The sequence below is a fragment of the Lissotriton helveticus genome, chromosome 7 (assembly GCF_964261635.1).
Source record: "Lissotriton helveticus chromosome 7, aLisHel1.1, whole genome shotgun sequence".
Taxonomy (NCBI): Eukaryota; Metazoa; Chordata; class Amphibia; order Caudata; family Salamandridae; genus Lissotriton; species Lissotriton helveticus.
This window is the reverse complement of record NC_136068.1, coordinates 1029087287-1029100056: the sequence shown is the minus strand read 5'-3', so window position 1 is coordinate 1029100056 and position 12770 is coordinate 1029087287. Positions and strand designations below refer to the sequence as shown.

Genomic DNA, 12770 nt, shown 5'->3' with positions numbered 1-12770 from the left:
AAAACTTTGTGGTAAAACTTTGTGGTGAAGCAGGTTTGCTTGATTGTGTTTTAACATAAATCTGACTCTAAAACTGTGGTGCTATCAAATTAAGCGCACTCATGCCTATTTGTAGATCTGAATCTTTCGTTATTTCATTTTATTTATTGTTTTGGAATAGCGTTGGGACAACGAAGAAAGGAAATTCAAAGTGCACAGGCAGGGCCGGACTGACCGTAGCGGTCACTGGGCAATCCCCCGGTATGCCGCGCGGGTGGGGGCCGGTTTTGGGCCCCTGAGGGTCGTTTTTGTTACAGGGCCGTTTTTGCAGCATAGCTGCAAAATCGGCAGAAAACCGGCCTGGCAAAGAGCGCGGTTGCACCCCCAACCCCCCGCCGGGGGGGAAGGGGGGGCGGAGCACTTTGCCAGCGCTGGTTTTGGTTCCCAGTCCGGCCCTGTGTACAGGGACTGAGGAGGGAGTGGAAATCAAAGACAAAACACAACACCACAGGCTGGTGAAGGTTTATGACAATATGCCTGTCAAAAGATTTCAAGCTTTCTCTAATTTTAGCAAAGCTGCCTTCGAAGCGAACAGGCACAGTTAGGAAGTACACCACTGACGATGGGGTCTTAATAAATATTTCTATGCAGTTAAAGATCATTTGTATCAATGCCATGAGCATGTGTTTGCCTTCCAGCGTCCCATGCAGTACAGCTTGCAGCACGCCTTGAAGCAATACTCCAGTATACTTTCACATGTACATGGGCTAGCTGGGTGATCTCGTTTTAAAGCAGGTCCTCAGCATCCTCCTATGCTGACAATACCCAGCTTTATTTGAGGACATTTTGGGTGCAGGATGTGGTCTACCTAAAAACATATCAAGCCGTTGTCTGATGTTCAATTAATACATGAAGCTAAATTGACCAAAAACAGAATTTCATTTTCTTAACTCTGATTTTAAACCTTCTTAGGATGGAGTTTCACTTGTGATGAAGACTGAGCTAGTGCTAACACCCTCACGTAGCCTGGAAACTAATTTAGGAATTAGAGGCCGATTTAAAGTTTAGCGGACAGAGTACTCAGTCACAAATATGCTGGAGTACAATATCACTGCCAAACCGATGGCCTGCCCGGCATATTTAGGGTCAAAAGGACTGCCAGCTTTCCATTGCCGGAGCCCATATTGGCTCAGCTGATGGAAAACTTCCCCTCAAGGCCCAACAGAGTAGAGAGCCATCAGAGGAGAGGCATTACGCCCCACCTTATTTTTCTGTTCCTTACACTCCTGTAAAACCTGGTCGAAAATATAAAACTAATGACCCCTGCACCCAGGGAAAAGGTTGGTGGGTGTGGGCATCAGGTTTTTGTTTTTGTTTTTCAATGACAAACTCTATGACGGCAGTTCCTATCAAGGTGCAGAAATCGCTGCTGTGCCTGCAGTGATATCTAAATATGGCAGACGGTAGTCCATCAGTGTGACAAACCTGATGAATGTCCTCCTCCACCCTCATAGATGGAGCACCATCTACCAAGCGCTATATCAGGCCTTTAGGACCATTTGGATGCTAGAGTGCCTATGATGGAGGCTTACCTGGGATGGCATCGGGTGGGAGCTTCCCCGTTGCTAGCATAATGTCACGGAAATTCAGAGAGGCATAGTAGACTCTGTAGAGCTGTACATTGGGGTTCGTCGCTTTAAAGTGCCGCAGAGGGGAGGATATCCATCGCAGGGATGAGAGGTCTCCCCTGGTCAGAACATTCACATATGCAAAGTCTGTTTCTTCTTCAGGGTGATCTGTAAAATAGAAATATTATAGTGAAATTAAAGGAGAACCTATGCTCATCCTGTGATGTGATTCTCCAGCCTAAACATGCTATATGATGGGAGAATTAAAGGCTATGGTACAAGGCAATTCAAAGAACAAATAAGTAATTGGCCAGGGCTGTGCAAGGATCAACGAGGAGCATGTGTAGACACAGTATGAGGGTGTTTGAGACAGCAATTGAAGAGTAAAAGGAAAGGGGACTTTAATAATTCTAGAATGGGTGGTGCAAGTCCAGACACACAGGACAGTGTAGTTCATGAGCACACATGCATACCTATGTATTAATGTCAGAAGAGGAACTCTTTAACCCTTTACAACACTTCTAGAAAAGATTACCTTGCGGCAGCAAGATGTGTCGGAAGGTTCCCCATTGGCCATCGCGGTAAACATTCATGACCATGTCCTGGCAGAGCAGATTCTGCATCTCGACTGCATGAGGCACCAAATTTGGGAGGCTCGACGATGGCCCCAAGTTGGAAATGAAAACACATCTGCAAGGCAAAGATAGACTACTGACACCTTGTTTCCTTAATGATTCTAAAATATTTTGTGCTATTGTTACCTAACTCATTTTGTCAAACTTTGAAGGGGGACAGGCCTTACTGGGATTTGTACTTCTAACATGGGTTTACACACAGATATCTGTGCAGCAACGGGAAAAAAATCTTCATAAAATATAAGACTAGGGGGAAAAAAATCAGACTTTTAACTGGAGGTTGCTCTTGCAAAATAAATTATATTACAAAAATACTTCTCCCTTAGGTGAAGAGAGGAGAAGGTTGGAACCTCTGCAAATATCCCACATTGCACAAAGTGCAAACCTTGCAGACCTTTTGGGTGATGTTTGAAACTTCACCCACTCCCAACATAATATATTTCAGGATGGAAAAGACTTTGGATCCCCTACTGTGGTTGAGGCCTCCCATATCCCATGTCTATGCATTACATTATAAGCTGGGCTCGCCTTTGAAGGTGGCAGCAGATTGCTCATGCTTCAGAATGTCCCAGGAGTGGACTCGCCCTTTCCTCACTCCTTCCTGATAGGTATCCAAACCATATGTATCTCATGCCAACACAACAGCAAGAAAAATGAAATACCCCTCACTTTGAGCTATATTTCTAGCTCTGAGTGGTGAGTGAAACGTGTGAACCTGACCCTTTTAAAAAGGGGCAGGCTCCGATTTCGCTCAAGGTTTACTTAAATACTCAATCCTAAAACTAACGGCGCCTTCAGGTGGTGTCTGTCTGCCACCCACACTCTAACCTCATGCACAAAGAACTCTCTGTTGCACTGACCGTTGCCGTGGTCTCTCTCTTTGTACCTGGACCCCTCCCTGTTGAAGCAGCTCCTCGCCGGACCCGCTCCGCGGGTCCCGCTTCGCCGCGTGGTGCGAGGCGCTGTGTGTTAAAGGGGCGCTGCGCCACAGGAACTGGATATTGGATTGGGCAAGTGAGAACAGGCAGGCACAGGGCTGCGAGCGGACCGGCAGCGACTCCAACTACCAGGAGCCCCTGCGTGCGGTCAACCCTCAACACCTGGGTCGCTCTCCCTGATCGCCACGCCCCCTGCCCCAGCAGCGGTGAAAATAGCCTTCGCCTAGATCGTCGTGGGACTCTCTGTTGCGCTGACCGTTGCCGTGGTCTCTCTCTTTGTACCTGGACCCCTCCCTGTTGAAGCAGCTCCTCGCCGGACCCGCTCCGCGGGTCCCGCTTCGCCGCGTGGTGCGAGGCGCTGTGTGTTAAAGGGGCGCTGCGCCACAGGAACTGGATATTGGATTGGGCAAGTGAGAACAGGCAGGCACAGGGCTGCGAGCGGACCGGCAGGGACTCCAACTACCAGGAGCCCCTGCGTGCGGTCAACCCTCAACACCTGGGTCGCTCTCCCTGATCGCCACGCCCCCTGCCCCAGCAGCGGTGAAAATAGCCTTCGCCTAGATCGTCGTGGGACTCTCTGTTGCACTGACCGTTGCCGTGGTCTCTCTCTTTGTACCTGGACCCCTCCCTGTTGAAGCAGCTCCTCGCCGGACCCGCTCTGCGGGTCCCGCTTCGCCGCGTGGTGCGAGGCGCTGTGTGTTAAAGGGGCGCTGCGCCACAGGAACTGGATATTGGATTGGGCAAGTGAGAACAGGCAGGCACAGGGCTGCGAGCGGACCGGCAGCGACTCCAACTACCAGGAGCCCCTGCGTGCGGTCAACCCTCAACACCTGGGTCGCTCTCCCTGATCGCCACGCCCCCTGCCCCAGCAGCGGTGAAAATAGCCTTCGCCTAGATCGTCGTGGGACTCTCTGTTGCACTGACCGTTGCCGTGGTCTCTCTCTTTGTACCTGGACCCCTCCCTGTTGAAGCAGCTCCTCACCGGACCCGCTCCGCGGGTCCCGCTTCGCCGCGTGGTGCGAGGCGCTGTGTGTTAAAGGGGCGCTGCGCCACAGGAACTGGATATTGGATTGGGCAAGTGAGAACAGGCAGGCACAGGGCTGCGAGCGGACCGGCAGGGACTCCAACTACCAGGAGCCCCTGCGTGCGGTCAACCCTCAACACCTGGGTCGCTCTCCCTGATCGCCACGCCCCCTGCCCCACCCTTTCACCCTTATTAGTCTACAACGATCCCGCTGCGCGGGAGCGCGCGGGAGGGTGCCGGGAGAAGCCCGGGACAAGGGCGGGACCGTCTGTGGCCGTCCGGGGCCGAAGGAGGCCGGGCCTGGCCACCCCTCTTGCCAGCGCTATACATCATCTATCTCAGTAAGTGACATAGACTCTCCTGCATTATTTTGTAACCAACATGGCAATGACTACAAACACAAGCCCTGCAATCAGCCACTTGATGACTTTACCAACGGAGCCTGGTCCACTGGCCATTGGTCCCTTAGACAAATTCTTTTTTAATCGCTCATTGACAATAGACAAAGAATTAACTTTGGCTGAGAAGCGTGCAGAGCGCAGGTTATCCATCGAAATACTTAAGAACTCCACGGACAAGTTTTCAAACATAGCCTACCCCACTTTGGTAACCCCCTTATCATCAGTGAACCTCCCAGCCACATACGAACACTTTGAGGCTCAGGGCGATAAAACAAACAAGAGTGCCGTGGCAGATTCAAATAATCCTTGTGGTAGTAAATCCTATTCATCACCGCACCCCGATTTAGGTCCTCAGGTTACATCGGCCAACCCCAAAATCGGGCTCAAAAGGAAACGACCAGCTTCCGTAAAAAATGCAAAAAGGTGGTCAGACTCCCTCAAAAACCCAGGAAGTTACATAAACTTGTGAACATTGGTAAGGCAGCTAATGAACAAGCTCAAAGTACAGGAAGTGTAATACCAACTATTCTTGTATCCCAGGATAGCCAAGACATAGCGAACAACTCTTGTACTGTTTCCAATGTACCAAGTAAAGAAAACGTTGTATTATTTGCAAATGTGCTTCCTGAATTGGAAAAAATGTTTAGACTGCTACTTATCCCTATTGAGGATAGAATTGCTAAGCTCGCAGATAGGTTAAACCACTTCGAGCAGACAACATTAGACAATTTCTATTCTACAAAATCCTTGATTAAAGCAAATAGGGCGGAAGCAAACACAAACCCCCAGGTCGTAAATAACCCTTATGTGCAGGACAAGGGTAGAAATCCCCGAAATGGCTCTCCTTTACCTCCCAAACATAACAAACCTCCTGCTAAAGCCACTGCAAAAACTTCAGAGAGGGCTGAGAGAGTGACTGCTGGTTCTGAACCATCGCAGTTGACTTTAACACATCCTACACAGCCCATACTAGCCCAGACACAAAATCCACCGGCCGTTGCAAATGTTGAGATTACTTTGTCCCAACAAGTGGGTAAAGTACCAACATCTGTAAACGTAACCAATAATACACGCACACCTCCAAACATCCCGGGGGGAGGTAATGGGGCTAACGTATGCCAGCCGGCTGGTAAATCTTTAGCATCGTCCCAAGCAAATAATAATTTACAGGTGCAGAAGCCTGCCCTTCAACTTGTTCCCCAAGTTCCCAAATCTATCCCACCGCCCTTGCCAAAGCCACCTCATAGAAAACCCCCAATTAATCTTACTCCTGACTCCTTCCCCTACGTGGCAGTTCTTATTAATGTACCACCTTTATCCCCAGGACAGAGAGAAAATTTCCAGATGCTTAAAAACAAGTCCATGCACTGGTTAAAGGAAAACCGTCCTCTGCCGGGTGATATAGACGGGCTGATAATAGGGGTAAGGAGAATTGATTGGATGGGTCACACACCAAAAACCCTGGGGGGGGACTGTATAGTGGTTAATTTCCAAGATCCTAGGGTGGTGGGTTGGATAACAAGACAGGGATGGGCAACAAACAAGGGTGGTATTGGTATTGTGGACCTTACCTTTTTTTACCCCCGACCCTTAAGTGTAACTACAAGTCTACTCAACGAGCCCTTAATCCCCCCTACTGTACCATGGTCAGTCATTTCTTTACCACCTCCCCCTGCTGGTCACAATCATACCTCACATACATATTACAATCCCTATGTAGGATGGAAGGATTCGGGCTGGGGGTATTGACATACTGGTATTGATAGCATAGGTGGAACTATAAAAGAAGTAGAAGGGTTACGTGATGTTTGTGGTAATACCATTGCTATAAATGTATTGGTGAACAACATTGAGGCTGGGTCTGTGGCTGAAGAAGGTGGACTAAGACTGGGAACACTAAACACAAATGTCATACACCCTGCAATAGATGTTTTAACTGTGGACCCAACAGATGATTTAGAAAGGCTGACTAGTCTAATGGAGAGCCCAATGTCAGCCCATGTATTTCCACTTGTCAAAGCTAGGGACGGGACAAATGTAGATACTGGTACCCTTTTATCTTGGAATGTCGCTGGGTTGGCTAGCAAGCTGGATTCCCAACTTTGGGTGGATTTTATAAGTGGTTTTGACATTTGTTGTTTCCAAGAAACCTGGGCTTGTGATCCACTCTTTTGCCTAGGTTACTTGAATTATTGTATACCAGCCTCAAAAGGGGGAAGAGGGCGGCCCAAGGGTGGCCTAACTGTTTGGGTTAGACAGGATTTGCACACTAAGATAAAAACCCTAGACGTAGGGAACATTGATCTACAAGCATTAAGAATCTCTGTTGCTAAGGGCCAATCAATAGACTTGTACAATATTTACGTGAGAGGAGACAAAGTAACAAATCTATCCACTATCGAGTTGTTGTCTGATGCCATGGAGGCCAATTCCCAGGACAATGTAAAGATAATTGTTGGGGATCTGAACAGGACTTTTGAACCCTTGGACTGTACAAATGACCTTATGGTCTCTGGGGAGTACCATCTCTAAACCTAAAACCTGTGAAGCGATGGACAAAAGAGATTTTATTGCTAAATGGAATTTGTTTGGAACATGGCCTAAGAGCTCTTAACGGCAGAACACCAGGTGACAAGGAGGGCAGCTACACTTTTGACAATGGTATTAATAGGAGCCGAATTGATTATATATTGTGTAGTCTCCAGCTGTGGAATGGGGTTGTCGACATGGCTGTTAGGCCCCGGGTTGAAAGTGACCACAACCCCCTGTGTGTGTCCCACAGGTGGTGGAACACCGGTCCAGGAAACCCTATTGAAACACACGATGAAACCCCTCTTTTAAGTAACGATGAGCGAAGGTTAAAATGGCCCAAGGTACTAGCAAATGAGGCCACTATGACATACATTACCAATGAGGTTGATCGTGCAATTTCCGCGATTGAAGCAGCAGTGCCGGTGGACCCAGGGGACAACGGTATTACTGAAATCCACAATAAGCTATTCTCCCTTCTAAGACCATGTTTTTTTAATAAAAAAACAAAAGGGAAGAAAACTAAGGAAGTGGGCAGGTGGTTTGATAACCACTGTAGAACAGCACGTCTTGAACTTGGACATGCCATTAGGAACAGGGACCGTGCTGCAGTGACAAAGAATAGGAAACTGTACAAATTAGCCATCTATCGTGCCAAAAAGAAATGGGACGAAGACCATTGGGCCCAATTAAAAGAAGCCTCTGATAATAAAGACTCAATGTTGTTCTGGAAAATTATCAAGTGGGGTAGTGGTGCGGGCCCAGTAAAACCCGACAACAATGTACCGGTGGAAGCCTGGGTCGATTACTTCGGGCCACAGTATGCGGAAAGCAATAAACCCGTGGTTGCTGACAATATAATACCGGTTTATGCAACCGAAGATCTATTCTCCCTTAGAGAAGCAGAAATTGCCATCTACTCCGCGAAATGTGGGAGGGCACCAGGTCCAGATGGTATCCCCCCTGATATTTTCAAACATGATGTGACTAGATGGGCGAGATACACCCTCCTAGTAGCAAATGCCCTAGCAAAGGGGGCAGTGGTCCCTGACATTTGGAAGGGTGCAACCATTATCCCCATTTACAAGAAGGGCGATCGCTCACTGCCTGCTAATTACAGGCCTATAAGTTTAATAGCCACCATGCAGAAAATTGTTGGGAGAATGGTAACAAACCAGCTAATGGACTGGGTAGAAGAAAATAGCGCCCTCTCCCCATACCAAGCAGGATTTAGGCGAGCAACTAGTACCATTGATCAGGTCTTCCGCTTCACCATATTGCGGTGGAAGACCGTTGATCTGGGAAGGGGCAGTCTGTACGTCGCGTTTGTCGACCTGCGGGCTGCGTTCGATCTAGTCCCCCGGTACAAGCTATGGTCGGTTCTCCAAAAGCTGGGGATTCCAGCAGATCTGCTAACATTAATCATGCGACTGCATGAATCCAACTTTGCTAGAGTCCAGTGGGGAGGAAGCAGGGAGATAACATCGGACTTCGCAGTGGAAAGGGGTGTTAGGCAAGGCTGTTCCATGGCCCCTCTACTTTTCTCGCTATTCATTAACGGGATAGTGGAGAGAATGTTGAGGGCTAGTGTAGATGCCCCTTCATTAGCGGACACCAGGGTTCCGATCCTGATGTTCGCCGATGATACTCTTATTTTGTCTAAGACCCCCATGGGGCTGCAACGTGCATTAAGCATTTTTGATGCTTTTTGCCTGGAACACGGGCTAGAGGTAAATGTAGGAAAAACCAAACTAATGGCCTTCTCTGTAGGACGCAGGAGTTATCCTAAGATAACCCTAAATAACAGCAGGCTTGATATAGTTAATGAATTCACGTATCTGGGAGTGCAGATCGCGGGGGGGACTGGCTGGACGCAGCATGTGAATAAAGTAGTGCTAAAGCACCAGCAGCTTTCAGGTGCCCTAAGGGGGGAACACCGCAAATCAAAAACAAAACCTATAAAACCCGCAATGACTGTGTACGATGCGAAGGTTTTGGGTGCCACTTTATATGGCGCGGAACTATGGGCTTGGAACAGTCTGGTGGCTCTTCAGACTTCTGAGAACAAATTCATGCGAGGGATTACTGGACTTCCACAGAGCACCCCCCTAATCCCATTGTTCTTGGAGCTAGGTAGACGTACGATTGTCGACAGAGCTCGATTGCGACCAGTACTTTACTGGAGACGCCTCTGGACGACTCCAGAAATAAGACAGTACGCAGAGGGCTTTCTGTGGATAATTAAGGAAGATATCTTCCATAAGATAAAATGGTTAAAACACCTTAAGACCATGCTGGTAAATTTAGGGTATTCGAATCTTTGGAACAACCCCGAGGGAGAAATCTTCCCAAGTAAAGATGCCCTCAAAGAGCAATATTGGGATTGGGTGGGAGGCAAGATGCTGAACGACACCAGGGCAGATTCTATGTCTGGTCGTTTCCTGGAGACTAAAATTTTTCCTGTCCTAGAAAATTATTGGGCCATTATCACGGTACCTATGGACAGGAAACTTGTCTTTCAGCTAAGGTCAGGATCTATCCCCCTTAAGAAATTGACATCTGGCTGGCACAGACCCACTAACAACCTATGTCCTGCTTGTGAAAATGCCGAGGAGAGCATAGGCCATTTTCTCTTCGCATGTCAAGCCTATGTAAATCCGAGGAGAAAATGGCTCTCGCCGGTATGTAAAAACCTGGGGACACGAGATAGTACAGTGGCCTTAAGAATTTTATGCACAACAAACCAGGAATCAATAGTCATGGGGGTAGCCAAATACTTGGGTTGGGCTTGGGCGATAAGACGACGGTCTTTGGGGGGTAGCAGGTAATCAGGGATTCCCTTTTTAATAAATTTTTATGTAATTGGTATAATTCGTTTTATGTGTAATGAAGTATGAGCTGTACTGTGTTTAATTAATTTTTTACCATGTGACTATGTATTTTTGTGTAACTGTTTTGATTTTATGTGCTTTTATGAGAACTGTCTCGAATAAAGCTTATACAAATAACAAAGAATTAAAGACATAGCATTACCTTTTGATGTAAAACTTGAGAGAGAAAGAGATACCCATCTGGTGGCTGAATTGCACAATGTAAAACCAGAAACCTGGAATCAAACCCACCTTCCCTACTAGACTAAAATTGTATGAGCCTAGGCATTTCTTTTATTTCACTGGAGTTCAGGATATGCGCTATACAAAAGGTTCTCTTGTGTTTGATTTAATAAACTATAATGGTGTTCCAAGTATAATAACAACCTATGTCGCCAAGAGGTCCCACATGTTTTTAAGTTTATTTCTGTAAACTACCACTTCCGATAAATGCCTCTCAATCCAGTGATATCTGATGCACTGAGGTAAAACATTTCTGCATGTTAATGAAATACACTTTTTTGAATTCTGAAGATAATTTATCATAATTTTACATCTTTGTGGCATATTGTCTTTAACCCCTTGGCTGCGGGGGTTAATCCCCCGCTGTGCTGGGGGGCGCGCACAGCGCCCCGGTGCTGAAGACGAGCTCAGCTCGTCATCAGCCACGGTGCTCGTGTGCTGATGACGAGCTCAGCTCGTCACGGCCACACCCGTTTCCTTAGAACGCTCAGCATAGCGGGGGAATTATCCCTGCGTGTGAGCGTTCTAAAGGCCATGACAAGCTCAGCTCGTCATCAGCACACGAGCACCGTGGCTGATGACGAGCTGAGCTCGTCATCAGCATGGGAGGGGTTAAAATTAATGTGTTCCTAAAGGTTGGTGGTGCAGGTTACCTTGTTCACTTTTGTCCTTTACCTTAGTAAGCATGTAAATAAATATTTGCCTCTTTAGCAGCTTTCTGAATGTTAGTATTTTGTCAAGTAAACAGTAGTCCAGTGCTGCTGTTCACAATGGGCTGCATGTGAAGACCAGGAGGGCCGCATGCGGTCTTCGGGCCGCACTTTGAAGTATCCATAGTCTAGAACATCCAGCCTTTGGACTTTTTTTTCAAACTCCTGCACATTCTCCTGATCTTCGCATGTCTAGATCATTACTCTGCTTCTTCTTGACATTCCTACCTTTCTTTCTCTGTCAATATTTCGCTCTGTTCTTTATGTCGGTGTCCTCTGCACTCTTGCTCTTCCTAGTCACCATATAAGTGTTAGCAATTCAAAACACCCATATATAAGCTTGTCCTTCTTTTAGCCTAAAGGCACCTAATGTTGGAACTCACTATTTCTTCTGTTGGGTGTGCCACTAACCTTTGGTCCTTCCTTGCTATTCACAGATCTCAGTTGTAAATCCCACTAATTAGTTTCCTATAACCTGCATGAAAGGCTTTGGTAAGTTCCCTAAATAAATGCAATACAAATTCAAACATCACTTCACTTCATGTAGGTTTACCATAAATGCCAGTGGCCAGTGTGGGCAACTATCTTGCTTACCTGACCCTATGACCTCCAGGCTCGTGTCGCAAGCAGTTGACCATCCCCACAATCCCAGAGTCACCACGTGAGGTTGCAGTCAGCCAGAGAGGGTGTTCTGAGGAATCTGCTAGCACAGCCTGCAAGAGATGTCCCATTGGGTCCGGTTACAGAAGACACTCCTTCTTTACTACCAAAGCCTGCCTCGGATTGAAGTCATGGGTACAGCCAGTCACATTCTCCCACTCTCCCGTCCCTTGTGATTCCGCACCTACCATTCCAATTCACAATAGACAGTGCTCTCTTTGCACCCCTCCACACTTCTTTTTTGTGACATGCCCTCTACAGACCTTTCCTCTCAATGGCCTTTATACCCCGCCTCCCACTGAGCCATGGCCTGAACTGATTGACTGGATGAGTCCTATTGTGATGTGGCCTCAGGAGTGATCATGCATTAAATTTAGGGGTCTCAGTAGAATAAAGCTGCGTTACCTTCAGTGTTTCCACCCAGTGGTAGTCAGTCTGGTCAACAGGCAGAAAGATGGGTGTCTTGTCTTGGGCAGCTTGCCGGCGGCACAAGAAGAGAACTGAGCCGTAGAATGACGTCTTCATGGAAACCAGGTTCAGAGATGCTAGATGAAATAACTCCTTCCACTCCGCCTGTCAAGCAAACGGCAAGAGAAACATTATAGCTAAATGGTTAAAAAAAAAGTGACCAAACAGCTGCTTCGTCTGTGCCTTCTGTACCAAGGGTGGGTAAAAGGAAAATGTGGCAAGACCAAGCCACTTCTTTTACTTTGAAAGGCAAGGTTATAGATGTGCTCTGTGGATAAAACCCACTCTCTGTGACACATATGAGAACTACCAGACTATTGCCTTTCTTGGCGAGCCCTCAGTAGCACAGGAAAATGCAGTAGTATCCCAACTTAACCACTTTTTGGAAGAATGCCCTGGACACATTCTCGTTGTAGGTATAGCACAGAAATGTTATAATTTAAGTTTTTTGACACAACCATGACTTAGACCAGTTACAGCACCTCAATTAAACAAATCCTCCTTGACTTTTGTGCTGCTTTCAATGTGGTCCCTTGCATAAAGTCTATAGAAAGCCACCAACACTGATAAACCTTGTCTTGACTGATTCAACTCCTTATTAAGTAACCATTACAACAACAAAAGATGATGGGTGGAACACCTACAAAAGCTTCTGCCACTTTGAGATACTTTAGCCACATTCCAA

General features: G+C 47.1%; 1 protein-coding gene across 1 annotated transcript in view; it reads right to left on the bottom strand.

The window, feature by feature from the left end:
• Positions 1 to 12770, bottom strand: part of FASN (fatty acid synthase) — a 160728-nt gene that overhangs the window by 42347 nt on the left and 105611 nt on the right. Inside the window, exons 24-27 of the mRNA XM_078653765.1 lie at positions 12023 to 12190; positions 11552 to 11670; positions 2143 to 2297; positions 1572 to 1775 (exon numbers count right to left, since the gene is read on the bottom strand). Of these exons, the coding sequence (XP_078509891.1) occupies positions 1572 to 1775; positions 2143 to 2297; positions 11552 to 11670; positions 12023 to 12190 (646 nt within the window). The remainder of the gene's footprint in view (positions 1 to 1571; positions 1776 to 2142; positions 2298 to 11551; positions 11671 to 12022; positions 12191 to 12770) is intronic.